A 24,855-nucleotide genomic window follows, 5' to 3' on the forward strand; every position below is an offset into this window, starting at 1 on the left:
TTTTCACCGATTTGATCCACGTGACGTTTACTCTTTAATCGCTTATTTTCATCGCTACTCAACGGATTTGTTTCTTTTATTAAGTGGTTTTAGATGAATATTATGATTTAAAATGTGCAAATTATAACAAAATGATGCACAGAGATGAGAACCATAGAGACACAAGCACAATATGTCTGATTTAAGTTATTTTCAATGAAACAGACGGAGAAGGAATGGGTCATTTAGGTGTTTTTTATTTTTTATTTTACCGTAGCTTCATCACGTTTCAGATCAGGCCGGAGCTTCCCGAGACTTTTCTAGTTTTGCAATTTCGGTGAAGGTTATAATTTTACTTCCTGGTTGGACACGGGCAGCAAATACGACACACACACGGAGCGCGGAGTGTGTAAAGAAAAGGAATAAGAGAGTGTGACGTCACCCACAGCGTTCAGCTCCAACATGAAGCTCGTCGAGGCCAGAGCAGTTAAAGCGGAGAATTTAGAGAAGAGTTTCATATCAGGAATCAAAATGTCCCCCTCCTTCTCTCTCTCTCCCCCTCTCTCCCTCCTTCCCATTGTCTCTCACTCTCTCCCTGTCTCTTCCTCCTTCCTACCGTCTCTCTCTCTTCCTCCCTCCCTGTCTCTCTCCCTCCTTCCCTCCATTTCTCTCTCCCTCCCTCCTTTCCACCATCTCTTCCTCTCTCCCTCCCTGTCTCTCCTTTCCCCTTCCTCCCTCTAACTCTAGCTCTCCCTCTCTCTCCCCCTTTCCACCCTCTCTCCCTCCCTGTCCTCCCTCTCTCTCCCTCCTTCCCACTGTCTCCCTCTTTCCCTCCCCCTTTCTCTTTTTCTCTCTTCTCTCTCTCCCTTCTTTCTCTCTCTCTCTCCCTCTCTCTTCCCTCTCATCCTCTCTCTTCCCTCTCTCTTCTCTCCCTCCCTCTCTCTTCTCTCTCTTCCCTCTCTCTTTTCTCTTCTCTCTCTCCCTCTCTTTGCTCTCTCCCTCTTTCTTCTCTCTCTCTCTTGCTCTATCACCCCTCTCTCTCTCTAACCCTCCCCCTCTAACCCTCTCTCTATCTCCCTCTCTAACATCCCCCTTCTCTCTCTCTCTCTAACCCTCTCTCTCCTCCCCCTCTTGCTCTCCCCTCCCTCTCCCTCTCTCTCTCTCACCCCTCTTGCTTTGTCATTACCCTCCTCCTTCTCTGTGTCTCCCTCTCTAACCCTCTCTTCCCCCTCTTGCTCTCCACTCCTCCCTTCCTTTTTCTCTCTCCTCTTGCTCTATTTTCACCCCTCTACCTCCCTCTCTCTTTCTCTCCCCCTCCCTCCCTCCCTCTCTCTTCCTCTCTAGCCCTCCCTTTCCCCCCTCTCTCCCTCCCTCTCTCTCTTCCTCTCTAGCCCTCTCTTTCCCCCCCCCTCTCTCTCTTCCTCTCTAGCCCTCTCTTTCCTGCCTCTCTCCCTCCCTCTCTCTTTCTCTCTAGCCCTCTCTTTCCCTCCCTCTCTCTCTTCCTCTCTAGCCCTCTCTTTCCTCCCTCCCTCTCTCTCTTCCTCTCTAGCCCTCTCCCCCCCTCCCTCCCTCCCTCTCTCTCTTCCTCTCTAGCCCTCTCTTTCCCCCCTCTCTCCCTCCCTCTCTCTCTCTCTTCCTCTCTAGCCCTCTCTTTCCCCTCTCTCTCTTCCTCTCTAGCCCTCTCCCCCCTCCCTCCCTCTCTCCCTCCCTCTCTCTCTCTTCCTCTCTAGCCCTCTCTTTTCCCCTCCCTCCCTCTCTCCCTCTCTTCCTCTCTAGCCCTCTCTTTCCCCCCCTCCCTCCCTCCCTCCCTCTCTCCCTCCCTCTCTCTCTCTCTGGAATGGCCTTGTTCCAACAAGGACACTTTTGTGCGTTCCAGTCATGCGTTCCTGCAGTTCTTCCTGCAGTTGTTCCTTCATTTCTTCCTTCACTCGTTCAAACATGGCAACTACTATTTTTATTTCACTTTGACCTTTAACCCTGGCTGCTCCCTGTGCATAGACATGACATGGCACATTTTTATGCCAGATGCCCTCCCTGCACCATTACCACAGTGACACAACAAACAAACAAACTTTACAGACGCTGTTGCTGAGGCACTGCCCATATGTTAAAGTGCATAAAGACACTCTGGGACATGCGTCACGTGGCTCTGGTTGCCGTAGTAACATGTTAGCTTCTGTCGCTATGAACAGGCCGTTATATTCTTCTTTTATTCTCTACTGTTTCCTGTTTGAGTTCATGGTGTAAGCTGAAATAGCAGGTGACATTTTCCTAACCCATAACCCATAGTCGTGGCTGCTCTTGTGGCTGACTGGCAGGCACACTGAGCAGTTTTTAAATTAATTTTTTATTTTTATCTTACATTTTTAACGTAACTTTTTAGGATTTTGTAAGTGGAGCCTGTGCCGTTCAAAACAGAGACTTTAAGGACTATTGGATTATTGATTATAGATAGATTATAGATTGAGCAATTGAGCAAGTTTTTTCCTGTATCCACGGCGACCCTGCGTGAGAGAGAGAGAGAGAGAGGAGAGACTTTCCTGTTGTCTCCAGAGTTCACCTGGCTCCCCCTGGAGGCTGCTGTGATACAGCAGGACACAGAGGAGGGAAAGTTTTGTCCTGAGAGCTGTTACCCTCCCCAAATCTCCCTCTCTCACCCTCCTTCTCTCTCCTTCCTTCCCACTGTTTCTCTCTCTCTCCCTCCTTCCCATTGTCTCTCACTCTCTCCTTGTCTCTTCCTCCTTCCTACCATCTCTCTCTCTCCCTACTTCCCTCCATTTCTCACTCTCCCTCTCTCTCTCCCTCCCTCTCTCTCCTTTCCTCTCTCTCCCTCTCCCCCCTTCTCCCTCCCTCTCTCTGTCCCTCCTTCCCATTGTCTCCCGCTCCCCCCTTCTCTTTTTCTCTCTTCTCTCTGTCTTTTCTCTCTTTTCTGTCTCTCCTCTCCCTCTTCTTTCTCTCTCCTTCTCTCTCTTCACTCTCCTCTCTTTCTTGTCTCTCTCCCTCCCTGTTCTCCCTCTCTCTCCTTCCTTCCCACCATCTCCCTCTCACCCTCCCCCTTTCTCTTTTTCTCTGTCTTCTCTCTCTCCTCTCCCTCTTCTCTCTCTCCTTCTCTCTCTTCTGTCTTTATTGTCTCACTCTTGTCTCTCTCCTCTCTCTCCCTCCCTGTCCTCCCTCTCTCCCTCCCCTTTATCTTTTTCTCTCTCCTCTCTCTCTCTTCTTCCTCTCTCCCTCCCTCTCTCTGTCCCTCCTTCCCATCGTCTCCCGCTCCCCCCTTCTCTTTTTCTCTCTTCTCTCTCTCTTTTCTCTCTGCCTTCTCTCTCTTTTTTCTGTCTCTCCTCTCCCTCTTCTCTCTCTTCTCTCTCCTCTCTCTTTCTTGTCTCTCTCCCTCCCTGTCCTCCCTCTCTCTCCCTCCTTCCCACCATCTCCCTCTCTCCCTCCCCCTTTCTCTTTTTCTCTCTGTCTTCTCTCTCTCCTCTCCCTCTTCCCTCCCTTTCCCTCTTCTCTCTCTTCTCTCTTTATTGTCTCACTCTTGTCTCTCTCCTGTCTCTCCCTCCCTGTCCTCCCTCTCTCCCTCCCCCTTTCTCTTTTTCTCTCTGTCTTCTCTCTCCTCTCCCTCCCCCTTTCTCTTTTTCTCTCTCCTCTCTCTTCTCCCTCTCTCTTCTCCCTCTCTCTCCTCTCTCTCTAACCAAACCTTAACCATAACCAGTTTCCTCACTCCCCCGTGTTCCTAAACTCATCCGTGGTAACGTCGAGCCGCAGTCGTCCGTCCATCCTTCTATCCCTCCATTCCGCTCTGTCGTTCTACTTTCACTCACACTAATCGAGTTCAAACTGTCACGTCGTTCTTTTTCAGTGATATAAATCTAAAGACCTGCTGCTTCCTGAGGTGACACAGAGTCGTGTTTCTCCTGCAGGTTTAAACCAGAGGGACCTGTTTCTATGACAACACTTTAAAAATCAATACTGCGGTTTGTCACAGTTTAAAACAAAAATAAAAAAGTTAAACTAAATTCACTCTTTTTAGTCGTGTTATAACGCTGTGACCTCCTCCTGAGTCACACTTTATTATTAGTCTGTTACATTTCCAAAGCTCAAAACGCGACGTTCCACCTTGTGATGTCATCAAGTGGTAGTTTTCAAGTTAACGGCTCCTTTTACCTTTTAACTTTTGTTCAGTACAGATTTGCAATTCCCGAAATCCTGAAATCATCCAAATGATTCTAGAAGGTGTGCGGAGTTTAAAAACACAGCGGAGCACTTCCTGTATCACCACATGATGACATCACAAGGTGGAACAGAGTGTTTTATTGTGAACTTTAAGTCATATTCTAATGCTGTTTCCTCCTCAAAAAAAGACCTAGAGTGGTGTTTCGTTTCATTCACACATGTTTGAGTCACTTTATTATTAGTCTGTCTACATCTCCAAAGTTCAAAATACGACGTTCCACCTTGTGATGTCATCAAGTGGTAGTTTTCAAGTTACACGGCTACTTTTTGTCTTTAGTTCAGTAGAAATTGGCAATTTCAGGAGCTGAAATGATCCAAATGTTTCTAGAAATGAAGGTGTATGGAGTTTAAAAACACAGTGGAGCACTTCCTGTATCACCACACGATGACATCACAAGGTGGAACAGAGTGTTTTATTGTGAACTTTAAGTCATGTTCTAACGCTGTTACCTCCTCAAAAACAGACCTGGACTTGTGTTTTGTTTCATTCGCACAAGTTTAACAATTTAGTCTGTCTACATCTCCAAAGCTCAAAATGCTCCGTTACACCTTGTGATGTCATCAAGTGGTAGTTTTCAAGTTAGCCTTCAGCGTGCCTTTTACCTTTAGTTCAGCAGAGATTTGCCATTCCCCATCTGAAATCACCCAAATGATTCTAGAAATGAAGGTGTGTGGAGTTTACAAACACAGCGGAGCACTTCCTGGATTACCACTTGATGACATCACGAGGTGGAACAGCGCGTTTTCAGTTTGAGAGAAAAACAGCAGGTTTGTTTGCGTGTTAAACATGTGTGCGTTAGATCGGAGAATAGCGTAATACGGGCGCTTTAAACTAAACTCCAGGTATGTTTTGGATTATTTAAAATCTGATTCTCACATAAATAAAATAAAGTTCTAAATTCCAAGTTATTTTTATTTTATTTTATTTATTTATTTTTGTTGCAGACAGATCGCCCCGCCCCAAAACAGAGCAGTGACCGACACATGGCCGGTGCTTTCCAATTATAACCCAAACAGCTGCGGGGTACGGACTCAAGGGACCGTCCTCGAAAATCACATTTAAAAAAAAAAAATCAGGAAAAATCAGTAAAAAATCAGCGAAATCAGGTTTAAAATCAAACGAAATCAAATTACCTTCAAACGTGACGGTGCAGTAGGCGTCGCTGACATCATCATCTGGAGTTTGGAGACGCTCGGCACAGAGGACGCACGCCCGGAGCATGACCCTTCAAATCCTTTATTTCTAACGCCGCAACCCCGGGGCCTTCAACGGCGGACGTAGGGCATGTCGCTAAAAAGATAAGGAAGAGAACAGAGGAGAAGAGAAGAGAAGAGAGACGGGACGGGCAGAAGAGAGGGAGAGAGGGGGGAGAGAGAGAGAGAAAGAGTGTGTACGCGAGGGGCTGAGTCACGCTGCGTTTTCAGTCGCTAGCGGGACTTAAAGCGACAGCGCGTGAACACAAAAGCCCGTCTAATCTCACTCACGGGGGGGGGAGTTCTGCTGACATATGCGCGATCTAACGGAATGTTCCTCAGTATGACTTTAAAACTTAAAGCGGGGGTAGTATGCCAAATCAACTTTTTTTTTTTTTTTTTTTAAGCTTTCTACCATGTTACAACGTCGTCCCCTCATCAAAAATCTGCCAAAAGAGGTTTTAGACGTCATCCAGGAGTGTTTGAGTAATTTAGGGATCACTATTTTAGCAAGCCCTATTCAAACGCTCCTCAGGGTTAGCTGTGAGATTCTGTACGAGGCTCCGCCCACAAGCCGACGTCGCCCACTGCTCCCACACGACAATCCTCCATAAATAAACAAAAATATGATACAAAACTGTGCACTACGACTTCACAAACCTGATGTGATGTGTAGTAAAATACCTCCTCTTTAATACCCCATAGAAGTAAATACCTCCTCTTTAATACCCCATAGAAGTAAATACTTCCTCTTTAATACCCCACAGAAGTAAATACCTCCCCTTTAATACTCCATAGATGTAAAATACCTCCTCTTTAATACCACATAGAAGTAAATACCTCCTCTTTAATACCCCATAGAAGTAAATACCTCCTCTTTAATACCCCACAGAAGTAAATACCTCCTCTTTAATACCCCACAGAAGTAAATACCTCCTCTTTAATACCCCACAGAAGTAAATACCTCCTCTTTAATACCCCACAGAAGTAAATACCTCCTCTTTAATACCCCATAGAAGTAAATACCTCCCTCTTTAATACCCCATAGAAGTAAATACCTCCTCTTTAATACCCCGTAGAAGTAAATACCTCCTCTTTAATACCCCATAGATGTAAAATACCTCCTCTTTAATACTCCATAGATGTAAAATACCTCCTCTTTAATACCCCGTAGATGTAAAATACCTCCCCTTTAATACTCCATAGAAGTAAATACCTCCTCTTTAATACCCCATAGAAGTAAATACCTCCTCTTTAATACCCCATAGAAGTAAATACCTCCTCTTTAATACCCCATAGAAGTAAAATACCTCCTCTTTAATACCCCATAGAAGTAAAATACCTCCTCTTTAATACCCCATACAAGTAAATACCTCCTCTTTAATACCCCATAGAAGTAAATACCTCCTCTTTAATACCCCATACAAGTAAATACCTCCTCTTTAATACCCCATAGAAGTAAATACCTCCTCTTTAATACCCCATGAAAGTAAATACCTCCTCTTTAATACTCCATAGATGTAAAATACCTCCTCTTTAAGCTTCCACATTTCAATATAATATCATGTTAATTCATTTTTATGTCAAATTTCATAAACATGATCTATCTGTTGTTCCCAGATATGCCATACTATGTAACATTCCAGGCTAAACAGTAAAATCTCCGTAGAGACGAGCAGGTGGCGGACGTCTCTCAAAGAAAGTCAGTCTGAATTATCTTGAACAGCCCGATAATTAAATCCATTTAATCCACTCCACATAATAAACAAAGTATTCTGTATTTAGACTGTATACACATGTGAATCCGGCGCCTTCTTTCCCCGAGCTCACTCCCGCTAGCGTTAGCAACAGGTTTGATTGACATTGTTGCTAAGCGCCCGCTCCGTGCTAAACCAGCAGTACGGGTGGAAAGAGGCGTTACCTTCAACAACCTCACCCCGGATTGGCTCTTTGGTTGCTATGATACTCATGTTCAGAATTCCAAATGTGCAACTTAGCTCTAAATTAGCCGCTATAACTGCTAGCCTGAACGCTGTGACGTCGCGCTCACTCGGTCCACGTCTTTACACAGTCTGTGGGGTCATTTTACAGTCAGTGGTCGTTTAAACGGCCCTGACCCAGATCGAGACTCGTTCTATTTCTGCCTGGTGTGGTTTACATTCTTACGGTAACTGCACTCACAGACGGGACTATTAATAAACAGGATTTATACTTCTGTGTTTTTATTTTGTATTATAGAAAATCTCTCATCTGTGTAATTATTGGGCCTATCCACATATTTTTTCACAGTATCACAAACACATAATGATGAGGTTCAGTATTATTGACTCAAGGTAAGTTTATTTGTACAGTACAATTCGTACATAAGGTAATTCAAAGTGTTTTACAGAATAAGAAAGACGTTAAAATCACACAAATCAAAACATAAATAATCACAAATAATCATCATAAAGTTAATATTAAAAGAAAAGAGGCAGAATGTGTATAGATATTTGAATATTTGGATTTGGATGTGAAAATTCACTCACTGAGCTGCAAAGGCTGCACTAGCACTGAATAAAGAGGAGTATTTTACTTCTATGGGGTATTAAAGAGGAGGTATTTTTGATAAAATCAATCAAACTGCAACGCGCCAAACCACAGTGACCATAATATATCAGGGCTACAGCAGATTTGAAATTAAGTCTTAACAACTGGAGCCTTAAGTCTTAAAGCGGCTAACGCTAGCACCTTTACACTACAACGGTTAATCATCACTCTGTTAGCAGCTTTAGCTAAAGCGGCTAATGGTAACGCTAACACTAGCACCTGACGGTCCTCCCCCCTCACACCGCGGCCCTCCCCCCTCACACCGCGGCCCTCCCCCCTCACACCGCGGGCCTCCCCACATTATATTTCATGCTTTGAAAACGTTCAGTTTCCCATGTAACAGTTGTCATTTGTTGTAATCACAGGGGGCCCGGGGCCCGGGGGCCCGGGGCCCGCTGGTGCACACGAGGTCCAGGTACGAGCTCAGTAAAAAAGTATTTGGGAGAACTGCTACTTGAGTAAAAGTAAGTTAAAGAGTAACTGTTGGGACGTAACATCTGATTTATAATTTAAAGTTCATTTAAAAGACATTTTATATGTTTTGTGCCGTACTCTAAGATTATAACCAAAAGAACTGCATCACTATTCACAAAAGAACCTGATGATTTCTATTAGTGACTAGACTGAAGAACTCCTTTTTTACAACAAAAGTCTTAATTTTATCCATATTAATTTGAACTGCCCTCCATCTGCATTATGCTCATGTTATTACCCCAAAGAATGTTATTTCACTGTTTGACTGTCAGACTGCAGGTTTGTTGAGCTTTTTGTTTCATTTGTGTGATTACTGGGTCTGTCTACAAGTGAAATGATCCTAATTCACACTATTCAACATTTATACATCCTACATAGAGATTTCTCACAAACTGTACATCTGTTCTATTAATCTGAAATTATAATTCAAGAATTTAAACACAAATATTGAACCTTGTGCAGACGAGTTAAATGTTCATAGAGCGACATTATGAAAAACAAAACAAGCTCTGGAACAATAAACTGCTGTCACTGTGTAAATCTGTCACACTATAGTGTCACAAAATGTTTTGATGCAAAGTTCTGTATTTACCTTCAGGAAATCTCAAGGGATGGAATAAAATAAATGAGATGCTAATTACTGAACTTAATGTTCTATTTTCAGGTCGTCAGAACCACTGGGTTTGTGTGGGAGGATCACACAGACTCCAGAGGGGCAGTGCTGTCGCTCCCATTTAGATTAAGCTCCAAAACACAGTTTACTTTACAAAAACACAATCTTTTTGTAAAAGGTCCAGTGTGAGGTGTGAGAGAATGTAACTACAGATGCAAACGTAAAATTTCATATACATTTATTACATTAGTATAATATTCACTGCTACAAAACTATTCACAATATATACAATTATATATGTATTTAACCAAAAAAGTGACGACAGTAAGACCAGGAGAATAATATGATGGTTGGTGGAGTGTGTGTTTTTTCCTCTGTATCTTCACATTTATTCAGTGACTCTGGGGGGGGGGGGGGGTGTTAGGTTCAGGCATCTTTTTTCCCCTCTGTGTTTCTTAATTTCCTGTTGTGTTTTTTGGGGTTTTTTTTTTTTGTTTTTTTTTAAGTCATAAGAAGTTATTCCCATTTTTTCCTGTATATTTTTGTTAGTTTAAGTTAGTTGAGAATTTTTGCCCATGTTATTTTATTATTTACTCTTTTAGTGTATTTTTGGTGTTTGTTCCTGTTTCGGTGTCGCGCGCTGGAGCCTTTAAATAGCGTGACCTCGGCGTGCTCGCGCTCTCACGTTTCCCGCTCTTTTGCGCCAGAGCGCGCTGTTCACCCGCTGGTCCAGAAGAAGACGAGTTGTGCCCTGCCTTGCTCAACGTGGCCGGTGTTATATTCCCGGTTCATTAGCTGGTTCTGTGCAGCTTCACCTCGTACTTCACCGCTCTGTTCACCCGCTGGTCCAGCCCCGACTGTCGGGTTTTTCACATCGGTAACGTGAGCAGACATCATGAAGGTCGTCCCTCTGCTCCACTGACCCCCGGCCCCCGGTGTGGACCCTCATCGTCCAGGTCTGAGCCATAACAAACAACTAAGTTAAATCTGTCAACTGGACAAATCTTGTAGGAGTGAAGACGTTTCGATTCTCATCCAGGTTCTTCATTTCAGAACTACAGAAGCAGCGAAACGTCTTCACTCCTACAAGATTTGTCCAGTTGACAGATTTAACTTCGTTGTTTGCTAGTTCACCGTTACTTAAAAAATAATTATAATAAAACAAAATTAATAATTAAAAAATAACAATAAAAACATTTTAAAATAAAAAAAGTGTTCTTGTTTTTTTTAACTTTTACTTTACTTCTTAGTATTCTTAAAATTTTTCAGTTTTCACCTAGAAGGTAAAATACTGAGACTGAAATTCTGCAGATTTTGTAAATATTGTGTGTTTTATGTTTTTTTTCTTGCAATACATGGAACCAGCCACCAAACGTAAGACCTGTGTGTGTGTGTGTGTGTGTATATATATATGTATATATATATATATATATATATATATATATATATATATATACACACACACACACACACTTACTACCACTGTTCTCTCTAAGCTGCGCGCGTGCACACTGCACTAGACCTGGTTTAGTTCTTGCTTAAACCGTGTTTAGACCTGGTTTAGTCCTGGTTTAGTCCATGATCAGACCTGGTTTAGACCTGGTTTAGTCCTGGTTTAGTCCTGGTTTAGTCCTGGTTTAGTCCATGATCAGACCTGGTTTAGACCTGGTTTAGTCCTGGTTTAGTCCTGGTTTAGTCCTGGTTCAGTCCTGGTTTAGTCCTGGTTTAGTCCTGGTTTAGTCCTGGTTTAGTCCTGGTTCAGTCCGGGTTCAGTCCGGTGTAGTCGGGTTTAGTCCTGGTTTAGTCCGGGTTTAGTCCTGGTTCAGTCCTGGTTGAAGAGCCCCATGTGTTTAGTGAAGATTCCTTTTATTGACATTTCTACACCAGCACGGTCACAGTCTGTGGCTTCTGTTTTTGTTAAACTGAAAAACCCTCATCAGACCCATAAGCCCAACAAAAACCAAAGAAACAAAGGAAAAAGAGCGAGGTGAGCTCCACGGACCCGGAGGCACCAGCACAGAGCAGGACCCAGAGCGGAGTTAGGGATGAAATGAAATGAGATCTTGAGATCTGTACCGAACAAAAGTGGGCGTTCCCAATGGAGACTCAAACTGAAGCGTGCGTCATGAACAAGGTGATCACGTGATGAGATCTCATCCAGAGCAGGTGACGTCAGAGGTTCACACTCATCCAGCGCTTATAAACACTTTGAAAATGCAGCGCCACTCGTGGGTTGTTGTCGGCGTTTATAGGAGTTAGTAAGTTTGTCAGTTAGTGAGTTGGTGAGTTAGTTAATCAGTGAGTTATTAGGTAGGTGTATTAGATAGTTGGTTGGTCAGTTAGTGAGTTATAAGTAGGTGAGTAAGTTGGTCAAGTAGTGAGTTACTGTTACCGTCCTTGATTGCCCTGAGATGTAAGCAAAAGGCTCTATGTTTAAAATTTCAAAGTGTCTGGGTTTGACTAAATGTGGGTCTTTTTTTTTTTTTTGTTACAACTCACACTGGAACTGTGGCACTTTTGAGATGAGCATCTGGCTTGTTTCAGTACTATTTAGTGTGTTGAGAAATCAAATCCATTTACAGATGCAGTCATCAAGAAGGAAATCCTCCACAATGTGGGAACACTTCATACTGGCCATAATAAGGTGTGAATGAATTAAATGACATTTGACATAAGCTTGACGAAACAGTAGAAGAACAAAGAGCTTTGTAGCAGATGCAACCATTGAAGTAGACTGTTACCTTGCTGAAGTCCCAATACCGAGAAGCGAGGATCCATTAATGTACTGGACCAAATCAAAAGTGCAATACCCAACCCTGTATAATCTTTCCAAAAGTTTCCTCTGCTCCCCAGTATCCTCTGTTCTTTGTGAGAGAATATTCTCAAAAGCTGGAGACATTCTTTCCAAAAAAAGAAACCGTCTCAGTCCAAAAACCCTTGAAAAAATTGTATTTTTAAATAAAAATCAATGAAACAGAATTGTGTGACATGTTTTATTATTTTTATATACAGGCCTTTACAAATATCCAAAGTGTTAGTTGAAATAACTCAGACTAATACACAGCTCAAATGTTGTAATGTCTGCAAAGTAACAGCAGATGGCAGTATTATGAGACCTCATTACTGTACCACATTTTGAATCATGTGGCTGTGAGATCATCACCTCATAAGATCTCATTTCTCCCATCACTACGTGGAGTACGTGCGCGCTCTGGCACAAGAGAGCGGGAAAAGTGAGAGCGCGAGCACGCCGAGATTTAAAGGCTCCAGCGCGCGACACCAAAACAGGACCAAACACCAAAAATACACTAAAAGAGTAAATAACAAAATAATATGGGCAAAAATTCTCAGCTAACTTAAACTAACAAAAATATACAGAAAAAAAAAATGGGAATAACTTCATATGACTAAAAAAACAAAAAAACACAACAGGATATTAAGAAACATAATTGCATATATTGTGAATGGTTTTGTAGCAGTGAATATTATACAAATGTAATAAAATATATATGAAATTTCATGTTTGCTGTAGTTACATTCTCTCAAACCTCACTCTGGACCTTTTAGATCAGGGTCAGTGAAAGTGAAACTGAAGTTGGCTTCACAAAATACAAATAAGATTATTGTTCTGTCTTAAATAGCAGCTATAATGATTCAAATGTCAAATGTATAAAGATCAAACATTTTAAAGTTACAATATGTAATTTTCCTCTTCCTATAGTCTGTGTACTGTGTACTGCTATAGTGTGTGTACTGTGTACTTCTATAGTCTGTGTACTGTGTACTTCTATAGTCTGTGTACTGTGTACTTCTATAGTCTGTGTACTGTGTACTTCTATAGTCTGTGTACTGTGTACTTCTATAGTCTGTGTACTGTGTACTTCTATAGTCTGTGTACTCTACTGTAAAAGTGTTCTGACTCATTTAAGACGTCTTTGATAAATGTTAAACTGCAGTTTGGACTCAAAGTGGAAATGGACAGTTTGGACCTTTTTAAACTGAGAGACAAACGTCTTTGTCCAAGTCTGATGTGGTCAGGGCTCATGTGTGCCAAGTCTGATGTGGTCAGGGCTCATGTGTGCCAAGTCTGATGTGGTCAGGGCTCATGTGTGCCAAGTCTGATGTGGTCAGGGCTCACGTGTGCCAAGTCTGATGTGGTCAGGGCTCACGTGTGCCAAGTCTGATGTGGTCAGGGCTCATGTGTGCCAAGTCTGATGTGGTCAGGGCTCACGTGTGCCAAGTCTGATGTGGTCAGGGCTCACGTGTGCCAAGTCTGATGTGGTCAGGGCTCACGTGTGCCAAGTCTGATGTGGTCAGGGCTCACGTGTGCCAAGTCTGATGTGGTCAGGGCTCACGTGTGCCAAGTCTGATGTGGTCAGGGCTCACGTGTGCCAAGTCTGATGTGGTCAGTAACATAGACACTGATTTTGTGGAGAGGGGCGATGTCCACGGGGAGAAGAGGCACGATGTTCGTCGTGGCGTGTGCCGCAGTCACATGGGTTGGTCAAGGCCTTTATCGCCACAAGTGGCTTTCACTTTTTATTATTATGTATTAACTGGAAGATTGTCATGGTGCACTTCCTGAATGAAAAAGCTAAGAATAAAATAAACACCATTATTGTAGATGTGACACAGCTGTAGATGACATGTTTTTACTTCTCCAAGAAACTAGGAGTTAAACTTCACTCAGCCCACGAGACAAAAGTGACATGTATAAAACACGTTTTCTGTGAATATAGCATTTTCAAAACAATAAAGAAAAAAAAAAAGTATCAAATTTAATTTAAACTGTGTTAGGTACATGTCCCAAACAATATTTGTCTAGTTTTTAATTGGAATATTTTCTCAAATTGTGGTAGTTTCAATGTAATTAAATGTAATTAAATAAAGTTGGGTACATCAGTTTTAACACTTGGTTCACTAAAGGGATTTTTGATACGATGCTCTCTCTGAAATGCATTGGAGGAAACCAATGTTTTGCCATAAATGTGACACTTACCTCCTGAGAACTGACCAGGTGTGAGGAATGGGCTCCTGTAAATTAAACAAGGTAAAAAAAAAAGTGTTGAAATTGGCAAAATAATATACATTTTAGAGTAAATAATTTGTTTTTTACACCACTTTTATTCTCTTGCAAGTGAAGTATTTATTAAATCCTTCAACCTATTTATTCATATGGATTGTTTTCCCCATAAAGAGAAGAGAGAGGGCGCGTGAAGGAAAGACGTAATGTCAAGTAGTTTTTGTTAACATTTGTTCAAATGTGTTATTGCTCAGATCCTTCGGTTACATCAAACTGAAGCATCCAGGCCCTTGGAAATAACAAGACAACTGCTTACACCGCCTTTACAATACACGACCTTTGACACAGGTGGGCCGGGTCTCTGAAGGCCAAATTGCTGGACCCGCGCTACACTACATTTACGTGGATTGCAGAGACTGAGGCCGTGTACCAATGCGCCAAATGCACCCTTAGATGTGCTGTTGGAACGGTGCATTTGGCAAATTGGGACTCTGCCTGAAATGCAACGAACACAAAATGGCGGCAACGAACACAAAATGGCGGCAGCGCGAGACTATCTCAAATTAAACCTTTCACTCTTAAGGATATAATTCACAAATAAATCCCCCCATATTCTGATGTCCAAATTCATTAATTCAATTTGTTTCTCAAGTCTAGCAGGTAACATTAAAACTAAATATAAAACGTAAAAAAAAAAAAAAATCATCTTCAAGTACGTGCATTTATACTCAAAAAGAGAACACACTTACAAAGACATGTCTAAATGTAATGTTTTAATTACCTTTCATCACGGAGAAAAGGTGTAGATCTGACGAGGTCCCGGTCACTTGTTGATACTTGTAGAGCACACGGGCCGCACTTCTCTTCTGTTACATTATTGAACAGAATCAAGTAAAGTTGTTGCCGGTGCTGCCCCCTTGTGTTGGAGGGTTGACTTGGCACAGCGCATGCGCAAGAAAGGCACAATGAATAAATTATTAATTGGGTCAATGTAACTTGTGAACTACTGTTGATTTACACGAGCCAAATTGGATTTACATAAAAAATATAAATACAAACACAAGTTTAAATCTGTATCATTAAAATTGTACAGACCAATTAGATTTTGTTAAATTAAACCAATGGAAAAAAAAAAACTTAATACTGGATCGTTCCACAGCTTTTTCTAGTTCCTATTGTAGCTTGTATTGTATTTTCATGTCGTTCTTACTCTGTAAAGCTCTTTGAATTTATTTTTGCACAAACTGTTTTTTACAAATAAACGTGCCTAAATGTGATGATGAAATAATAAAAGGTAAGATGGTGATGTAAATATGTTTTAGCTGTTAATAGTAATAATAACTGGTTCAGGTCCTTTCTAGAAAACAGGGAGTACTTTGTTGAAATTGGAAAATGTGTCTCAGATAAATTGTCCCTGACCTGTGGGGGGCCCCAGTTACATAAAGTTCATTATCTTGTCAGTTTCAAAGTTAAAGTCAGGTGACATGAGGAGTGTTCTAACTGGTTCATTGTTTTGACACACAAATATTTAATAAAGGATAATTATAGGACATGAGTTTAGAGTTCAGACTATATGTTATTAGAAGGTATTTGGGAGTTCACATTTAAAGGCTATAAATAACCTTCACATAAGTTTAATTGGTCTTAAAATTAGAAATTCTGTTTGGGAGACTGTTATTCTTGGTTCTTTTTGTTTTAAAAAGTCCCTCGTTTTTTGACTGTATTTTTGTACTGTCCTCTCCACCGGCAGAACAAATATCAAAGCTCTGAACCATTTTCCAAACCTAATGTGTTGCCTAAAAAAAAATCAAAGTTAAACTGTCAAAACCAGACGTAGAGACACTTATCCTGCGTTTGTGTCCAGTAGATTAGACGACTGTAACGTCCTGATCACTGGACTCTCCAAACGAGCCACAGAACAGAACATCCAGAACATCCAGAACATCCAGAACATCCAGAACATCCAGAACACTGCTGCTCGGGTCAGGATTAGAACCAGGAAGTACTTCACACATGTGTCTCTCCCACATGAGCCACATGGACCATCTCACACTCTGAGGACTTCAGGGACCGACCTCCTGCTGGTCCCAGAGTCAGGACTAAACGTGGAGAATCAGTGTTTCAGTTTTATGCAACTAAAACCTGGAACATTCTTCCTGAAGATGTGACTCAGACCTCGACTTTGACAATGTTTAAATCAGGGCTCAAAAAGTTCTGTTTATCTGAGCATGTGACTGAAAGGGTTTTATTCTGCACATTTTTCCATTAATGTTCATTTCATGATGATCATTTGTGATTTGCTTTACTATATTGCACAAATTGTGCTATACAAATGAACAATGAAACGATGAAATAAAAGGTAAGATGGTGATGTAAATCTGTTTTAGCTGTTAATAGAAGTGTATTGACCCTTTTTGAAATAAAACTGATGGAGCTGATTTCATTTTAAACTTGTTTTATTGTGAATTCACAATATTTAAATCAAAGTCTGACCTGGTGCAGGTCACTAACATCAAATACTCGAGTATAAAAACATAAAACAGTCAAATTATAGCAGCTTAACAAAGTCTTTAACACATCAGGTCCATGTAAGTTTGGTCCTGTAACATTTGGACTCATTGACACATAGTAATACTAAGGAAAGGTTTGGTCTAAACTACAGATACAACTTAAATAGTGTTTTTCATTTGAATGTGATATACTGTGCGGCCCGAGGACACAGTCAGACAGTGGTCCTCATGATCAGGTCTTTTGGGGCGTCTCTCGTGCTCTTCACCACGGGGCAGATGACCAGAGGGGGCGTCTTCCCGTTGTCCTGCACACATGGGTTAAAGTACGGGACCACGGCTCCGCTGAAGTCGCAGTCTGTGAAACTGTAGATGAGTTTTTTGAGCTCTGCGTCGTAGAAGGACACGCAGCGCTGTTCATAGTCCACGTACACGCCCACTCTCTGTGGGGGCGGGGTCAGAGGCAGGGGGAGGGAGGGGCTAGTGCACGCGCCCAGACTGCCCCTTCGACGACAGATCGACCAGAAACCGGCGTCCGGACGCACAGAGATGGAACCTCTCCTCTGCACGGACTCCTGAGCCACGCCCACGTCCCAGTCGGTCTTATCTCCAACCTGCAACATAACACGAGACAGCTTTGTTACACACTGGGATGCTAACGTGCACTTCCTGATTCTCTTAGTGGATTCATCATCACAGTCCTAACTAAAGGTTGTATTCTCTTGTTTAGAAGAACACATTTGTAGATGAACATAATCCATAGAACATAGAGCTGTCCTCACCTGGACCTCCCAGTACTGTCGCCCAGAGGAGAAGTTCTCTTTGCCCAGGACACAGACGCACGAGTCGAAGCGTTTGTCGTTGTCGGTCACTGGGAGCTTCTTCTTCTGACTGCAGAGGCTCACCTGAGGAGCACAGATACAGGTGAGATCACAAATACACATCAGACAAGTCCCTATGGACGTTATATTAAAGCTCATGATCCATTGGAATCATTTTATTAGTGTTACTCTATAAAATGTACAGATATTATAAATGTACCTGTTTGCCGTCAGCAGAGATCTCTAGCCATCCTGAAGCGGTGTCTGGGTCGTAGGTCACGTCCAGAGCGTACTGACTCAGCTTCTCCACTTCTGTAAAGATAAAAACACTAAATGTTAATGTTCATTTTCAAACCTTTAATTGGACGTCTGGTGTTTATGAATAAAACAAACTGCACAGATTACACACCTTCTTCCAGCAGTTTGTCGCTGACTTTCTGGCAGATTTCCATCATTTCCGTCACACCATCTCTGATCGCTCCTGTGCCGCTGTCTGGATACACTTTGACTTGAGTCCAGTCTTGTGTCAGAGGTAGTTTATTCACTGAAGGAAAAGTCTGAAAAAAAAAGAAACAGTTACTATCAAGGGTTTAGGTGTACAGTTTATTTGATCTTGTTTGGTTTGAGTTTTCAGTTTTCTTCTGAGGACAAGTGGAAGAATTCTTCTTTCAAGTGTCCAGTCAGTTTGGAAATAAACGCAGGAATAAAACATAAGATTGGACTTAAGTACCTGTAACATCTCCAGGGGGTTCTGGGTAGCCTGCAGGTTGACTATTTCGATGCCTCTGGTCTGCAGGGCCTTCAACTCTGCTTGCAGGTGGTTGATCATTTGGTTGGCTTTTTCCTCCACCTCCTCCTGTCTCCTCTGCAGCTCCTCCACCACAGTGCTCTGCTGTCTCTCCACTGCACTGATCAGCATGGTGCACACCTCCACACTCTGCTGGATCTGCCTCTCCATCACTTTCTGAAACAAAAACAAATTTAAAAACTAAATTAGATTCAATTAGAGGCTGCACCTGGTCATTTTTCCAGTGAATTTAGCTCGTCTTTATAGGAGTGTTATCATCAAAAATCCAGACTTACTTTGCTCTGGTCCACGGCCTGTTGAATCTCCTCTGTTTTGTGAATTCTTTCTTGCATCATCTTTTTAATCTGGGCTTTAGTTTCTTTTAGTGAAACCTGGAAAACAACACCACATTTTAAATGATAAACTTAGAGAGAGTTACATAAGGTTCACTATCTTGTCAGTTTCAAAGTTAAAGTCAGGTGACATGAGGAATGTTCTAACTGTACATTGTTTTGACACACAAATATTTAATAAACGATAATTATATGACATGAGTTTAGAGTTCAGACGAGATGCTATTAGAAGGTATATGAGAGTTCATTTACACTTAAAGGCTATAAATAACCTTCACAGGAATTTATTAGGTCTTAAAAATAGAAATACGCTGCTATTCTTGGTTCTGTCTAGTTTAAAAAGTCCCTCATTTTTGTCTTTCCCTGGCAAATCTAGAGCCTGAAAGTCCTTCTTCATTCACTCCTCACTTGATGGTGGTAGGACACAGCTGCCCTGGGACAGACTGACAGAAACGAGGCTGCTAATCTGCACCATGGGCCCCTCTCAGCACCACCACACTCACACCACATTCATACTGCTAAATGGTAACGTCATCTATGGTTGGCCAATATTACAAATGTTCACTTTAGTGTGTTCCTTCTAAATTTGTCCAGACCTTACCTTGACTTTCTTGCAGGCTCGGTCTATGGGCACTGTCGGATGGTTCCTGTGGTCTCTGGCGGTGCAGCTGGAGCACACTGGCGTCTGGTCTTTCTTGCAGAACATCTCCAGAGGTTTGTTGTGTCTTCTGCAGAGGTGAGAGGTGGAGAAGGCGGCGGGGTCGGTGAGTCCGAAAGTGCTCGGATCATTGTCCTGTCCGGGATTAGACAGGGACCTGGAAGTGCAGAAGAAGACATTTTATTGACCGGTTTAAAGGGCCAATATTACACTATTTTATGATCTATGTTATCATGTTTCCTCATCACAAATACATCTGAAGAATCGTCTCTTCTCAGATTAACCTCTTAAAATGCTCAACTACACAATGCGACGTACGTTTCAAAATGCTGGATGATTTCTTTGAAGCCGTGGTTGATGCGTAGCTCCGGGCGGCTGCTGAAGGTCTCTTTGCAAAGGGGGCACTCGGGGCGGGACTTGGTCTCCCAGTAGCCCTCAATGCAGTCCAGGCAGAAGTTATGACCGCACGGAGTGGACACGGGGTCCCGGTAAATGTCCAGACAGATGCAGCATTTAAACTGCTCCTCGAACCACAGTGAGCTCACACTGACCGACACTGCAGAACAAGACACGAGATGAGACAAAGACCAAATGTATCTATTCTATCTTCAAATATATTTATTATCTTTTCAAGCTTCCAGGACGGTTTGCAATTAATTTTAGGAATACAATTAAAATATAACATGTTTTAATGTTTTAAAGTTTCAAAATCTATCTTTTTTCTTGCTTTTTCAGATCATGAGAATCAGAATCTGTGCAGTTCAGAAAAGCTGCAGCCAAATTGTGAAAATGTACAAAAAATAAAAAATATCACACTAAATATTTCCTTTATGAGAATTTGCTAATTAAATCCACGTCCAGGCTGCAGTAAGAGCTTTGGATCTTACCTGGCTGAGTCGACATGTTGGCAGGTTTCTTCAGAATAACGGCAGTGAAGTCGTGCTCTGGGTTTTATACACACCTGTCCCTCCTCCTCACGTGAGTCACATTCACACTCACTGTTGTCTAGACTCAGCTCCGCCTTCGGGTATTTCAGGTTTTGCTCCACACTGATTGAAGATGGGACCAGTTCTGCAATAATGAAGTAATAATTATGATTATTGACAGAATGAATGCAATACACACTGATGGGAAGAGTCATTTCAGGGCTGATCCTTTTCGGGAACTAATTGAAATAATTACCTCAGTACAATGCACTCTATTATTTGGGTCTATTATTAGATTACATTTTATGATAAGATGATTTCTAAATATAGCAGAAGATATAGGTTCAAAAGTATTTATTCAAAACACAGGAAAATGTAACAGCAAAAGACATTTTTTTTATTTTGCACAAACTTATATCAATACAATACTTTACAAAACTATCCACAATCACCCCAAGATTCCTCACTGCAGGCGACAAGCAGAGGACAGAGGACCCATCACACTGTTTGATCAGGGCCTTTAGGGGGCCCTAAACTGAATGTGTCCTCAGGGGCCCTCACCACTTCATGCCACATATTCATATTTGACAACATTAAGACATCATCACAACTGCTTATAAAAATACTACAAATTCTAGAGGCTATAACCACAAGTACAACAGTATAAAACATGTGAGGAAGAGGGGCCTGCCAAAGAAATGTAAACATTCGGGACATTTTCTTCTTGGTTTCTAGAGTATTTTAATGTGTTCCAGTTGAGTAAAATGAGCTTACATTTATCAGGTCTTTATGAGCATAAATGTGCACATTAACTGTTCTGCACACGCAGGTATAATCATATGTGACTGTCACATGACATATACAAATATTTAGGACTAAATGTTTATATAGTCCACAGAGGACACCAGCGCAGTGCTTGTGTTTACAATAGTAGCATGCTAATGTTGCTAAGTGGCGCTGGTGATTATTTGCTTGTGCTGCGGTGTAAATGATAATAATTAGCAAATAATTTAGTGAAATAATAGAGCGGGTTCAGAGCTTTGAAAAGACGTACAGCATGAACATACTGGTGAAAGTGTGACTGTGGAAAAAGTAACAACACTCACTGTTATGCTAACAGTGGCGCGTTAGCAGTTAGCTCGTTAGCAGTTAGCTCGTTAGCAGTTAAAGTCAGATTCTTATCTAAATAAATTATATTGGAATTATACCTAACTAAAGTGATTTCAGCAGAGAGATATTCTAATATTAAAAAGTAGTTTATACTATAAAAATCATATGAAAGTGTAATAACTTGAATATTTGTTATATTAGTTCATCTTTCATTCATTTGTTCATCTTGAGAATGTATGTTATTTCCTATTATAAATAGAGTCAAATTTCCATTTTGTAAGTTTATAAAATAGTTAAATATACATTTGCATGGTGTTACAACATTTAAATATGAAGAATTCATGATTGATAAAAAGCTTTAAAAATACCCCATAATAAACATGTTACTTGATTTGAGTGGACGTGATGACGTGATGACGTGATGCACGATGCAGAGAACGTTCGAGAAGCGCGAAAAAATCTGACTGCACTGCAATGGCACGAACAACTCAACGAAGAGAAGCTCGTACGAGAAAACAGAAACGTTATTGAAAGCCGCTTTTCAGCGTACTTTTCCCCTTGCTCTGGAGGACTGCTGAGGACTCGAGGAGAACTCGCGGGACTTATTGCACAGCCTGGGGGTGAGTTTTCACGGAGTTTTCTGAGGACCGTGCTAAAAAAAGCTAAGCTAAAGCTAGCGCCGTTTTTCTGCTACTTCACTTCAGAGTCAGTTGGAGAGAGACGGTGTGGCCACGGACGATTCTGCACTCACCTGTGAGGACGACAGACAGGAGAGCAGATTCTGTGTCCCATCTTCATAAATCTTTTTTCCATACGAATGTGAAAGTGAACAACAGACTGGTAGGATTATTCCACGTATTTTTCTATTGGATTTTACCTTGAGCTCCAACGCGCATAAAATCAAATCGAGTGCACTCGTGTTCTGACTTTATAGTGTTGGGGGAGAAATTTAATGTTTGTTGACTTACCACTTTAATCAAACACCAGTAAAAATAATGTCCCTGAATCTTTACTCAGTATCGGTGAGTACTCAAAATGAAGTACTAGAATCAGAATCAGAAGACTTTTATTGCCATAGTCTGTGAACACAGTTCACAAACTAGGAACTTGATACGGTGAAAAAGTGCAACATAAACACACTGAATAAATACAAATACAAATAAGGGCATGCACAAAGTTAAAAAGATATGCTTAAAAAAAAAGCATAGTACTAGTACTCGTTTTTGCAGTGGTATCGGTTGTCCCTATATGAGTATTCACACATTCAGGAGTCGTTCACAGGTCGTTCTTTCGTTCAGATGTAACAGGTTTGTGTCAGAATCATCGTTGTTAATGTGACACAGGAGCAGATTTAACTTCACTCACATCATCTGATGTTTAGAGACAAAAGGACCAGACACAACCACAGACAGTGTAATAAACAGACTCACCTGTGTCCTCTGTCCCTCTGAGGTGTCCTCTGTCCCTCTGAGGTGTCCTCTGTCCCTCTGATGTGTCCTCTGTCCCTCTGATGTGTCCTCTGTCCCTCTGATGTGGCCTCTGTCCCTCTGATGTGGCCTCTGTCCCTCTGATGTCCTGTCTGTCCTCTGTCCCTCTGAGGTGTCCTCTGTCCCTCTGAGGTGTCCTCTGTCCCTCTGATGTGTCCTCTGTCCCTCTGATGTGGCCTCTGTCCCTCTGATGTGGCCTCTGTGTCCTCTGTCCCTCTGATGTCCTGTCTGTCCTCTGTCCCTCTGATGTCCTGTCTGTCCTCTGTCCCTCTGAGGTGTCCTCTGTCCCTCTGAGGTGTCCTCTGTCCCTCTGAGGTGTCCTCTGTCCCTCTGATGTGTCCTCTGTCCCTCTGATGTGTCCTCTGTCCCTCTGATGTGTCCTCTGTCCCTCTGATGTGGCCTCTGTCCCTCTGATGTGGCCTCTGTCCCTCTGATGTGGCCTCTGTCCCTCTGATGTCCTGTCTGTCCTCTGTCCCTCTGATGTGTCCTCTGTCCCTCTGATGTGTCCTCTGTCCCTCTGATGTGGCCTCTATCCCTCTGATGTCCTGTCTGTCCTCTGTCCCTCTGATGTGTCCTCTGTCCCTCTGATGTGTCCTCTGTCCCTCTGATGTGGCCTCTATCCCTCTGATGTCCTGTCTGTCCTCTGTCCCTCTGAGGTGTCCTCTGTCCCTCTGAGGTGTCCTCTGTCCCTCTGATGTGTCCTCTGTCCCTCTGATGTGTCCTCTGTCCCTCTGATGTGTCCTCTGTCCCTCTGATGTGTCCTCTGTCCCTCTGATGTGGCCTCTGTCCCTCTGATGTCCTGTCTGTCCTCTGTCCCTCTGATGTGGCCTCTGTCCCTCTGATGTCCTGTCTGTCCTCTGTCCCTCTGAGGTGTCCTCTGTCCCTCTGAGGTGTCCTCTGTCCCTCTGAGGTGTCCTCTGTCCCTCTGATGTGTCCTCTGTCCCTCTGATGTCCTGTCTGTCCTCTGTCCCTCTGATGTCCTGTCTGTCCTCTGTCCCTCTGAGGTGTCCTCTGTCCCTCTGAGGTGTCCTCTGTCCCTCTGATGTGGCCTCTGTCCCTCTGATGTGGCCTCTGTGTCCTCTGTCCCTCTGATGTCCTGTCTGTCCTCTGTCCCTCTGAGGTGTCCTCTGTCCCTCTGAGGTGTCCTCTGTCCCTCTGATGTGTCCTCTGTCCCTCTGATGTGTCCTCTGTCCCTCTGATGTGGCCTCTGTCCCTCTGATGTGGCCTCTGTCCCTCTGATGTGGCCTCTGTCCCTCTGATGTCCTGTCTGTCCTCTGTCCCTCTGAGGTGTCCTCTGTCCCTCTGAGGTGTCCTCTGTCCCTCTGAGGTGTCCTCTGTCCCTCTGAGGTGTCCTCTGTCCCTCTGATGTGGCCTCTGTCCCTCTGATGTGGCCTCTGTCCCTCTGATGTGGCCTCTGTCCCTCTGATGTGGCCTCTGTGTCCTCTGTCCCTCTGATGTCCTGTCTGTCCTCTGTCCCTCTGATGTCCTGTCTGTCCTCTGTCCCTCTGAGGTGTCCTCTGTCCCTCTGAGGTGTCCTCTGTCCCTCTGAGGTGTCCTCTGTCCCTCTGAGGTGTCCTCTGTCCCTCTGATGTGTCCTCTGTCCCTCTGATGTCCTGTCTGTCCTCTGTCCCTCTGAGGTGTCCTCTGTCCCTCTGAGGTGTCCTCTGTCCCTCTGATGTGTGTCCAGTCCAGTCTCACTGTTTTATCTACAGGTCCATTGTTGTAAAGTGTAAAGTTTCAGAGTCTTCTCTGAAAAGTGTCTGTTTCCCCAAATCGCTCTTTCTCTGGGTCTTTGTCCAATGTCCTGTACTTTATATAAAATGAACTTCACTAACTTTTAGTCTTTTAGTCTGTAAAACACTCATTCAAATGTCCCTCTGCCTCAGTGTCCCAGAGGACACCTGAGGGGTGTAAACTGTCCACACCACTGCCTGACTCAAATGTAGCAGCACAAATCTAGTTAGAGGAAATAAAACACATCTAATCATTTAAGAGGGACATGTAGACAAGTACAAACACCTGAGTGACATTTACTTTTCAGAAAAAAACTTTCCAATCTTTATTTTCTATATAAATGTACATATACTTTGTGAAAACGTAATAACAG

At 42.7% G+C, this 24,855-nt stretch overlaps 2 protein-coding genes across 3 annotated transcripts in view; both read right to left on the bottom strand.

Moving 5' to 3' along the window:
• The window catches only part of dysf (dysferlin, limb girdle muscular dystrophy 2B (autosomal recessive)), a 114,992-nt gene extending 109,435 nt beyond the window's left edge, over positions 1-5,557 (bottom strand). For both annotated transcript variants that reach the window (XM_055229184.1, XM_055229183.1), the window contains exon 1: positions 5,341-5,557. In XM_055229184.1, coding sequence (XP_055085159.1) covers positions 5,341-5,428 — 88 coding nt within the window. In that variant the 5' untranslated portion in view covers positions 5,429-5,557. The remainder of the gene's footprint in view (positions 1-5,340) is intronic.
• Positions 5,558-16,537: 10,980 nt separating this feature from the next.
• Positions 16,538-20,183, bottom strand: LOC117386334 (E3 ubiquitin-protein ligase TRIM21-like). The gene is made up of 9 exons (XM_033983683.2): positions 20,113-20,183; positions 19,544-19,781; positions 19,169-19,382; positions 18,511-18,606; positions 18,158-18,391; positions 17,837-17,984; positions 17,648-17,739; positions 17,389-17,511; positions 16,538-17,220 (listed from the first exon to the last, which is right to left on the bottom strand). The coding sequence occupies exons 1-9, from the start codon at positions 20,126-20,128 to the stop codon at positions 16,822-16,824; spliced, it is 1,560 nt and encodes a 519-aa protein (XP_033839574.1). The 5' UTR covers positions 20,129-20,183; the 3' UTR covers positions 16,538-16,821.
• Between the last annotated feature and the right edge of the window lie 4,672 nt (positions 20,184-24,855).

The sequence above is a fragment of the Periophthalmus magnuspinnatus genome, chromosome 18, assembly GCF_009829125.3.
Source record: "Periophthalmus magnuspinnatus isolate fPerMag1 chromosome 18, fPerMag1.2.pri, whole genome shotgun sequence".
Lineage (NCBI taxonomy): Eukaryota > Metazoa > Chordata > Actinopteri > Gobiiformes > Gobiidae > Periophthalmus > Periophthalmus magnuspinnatus.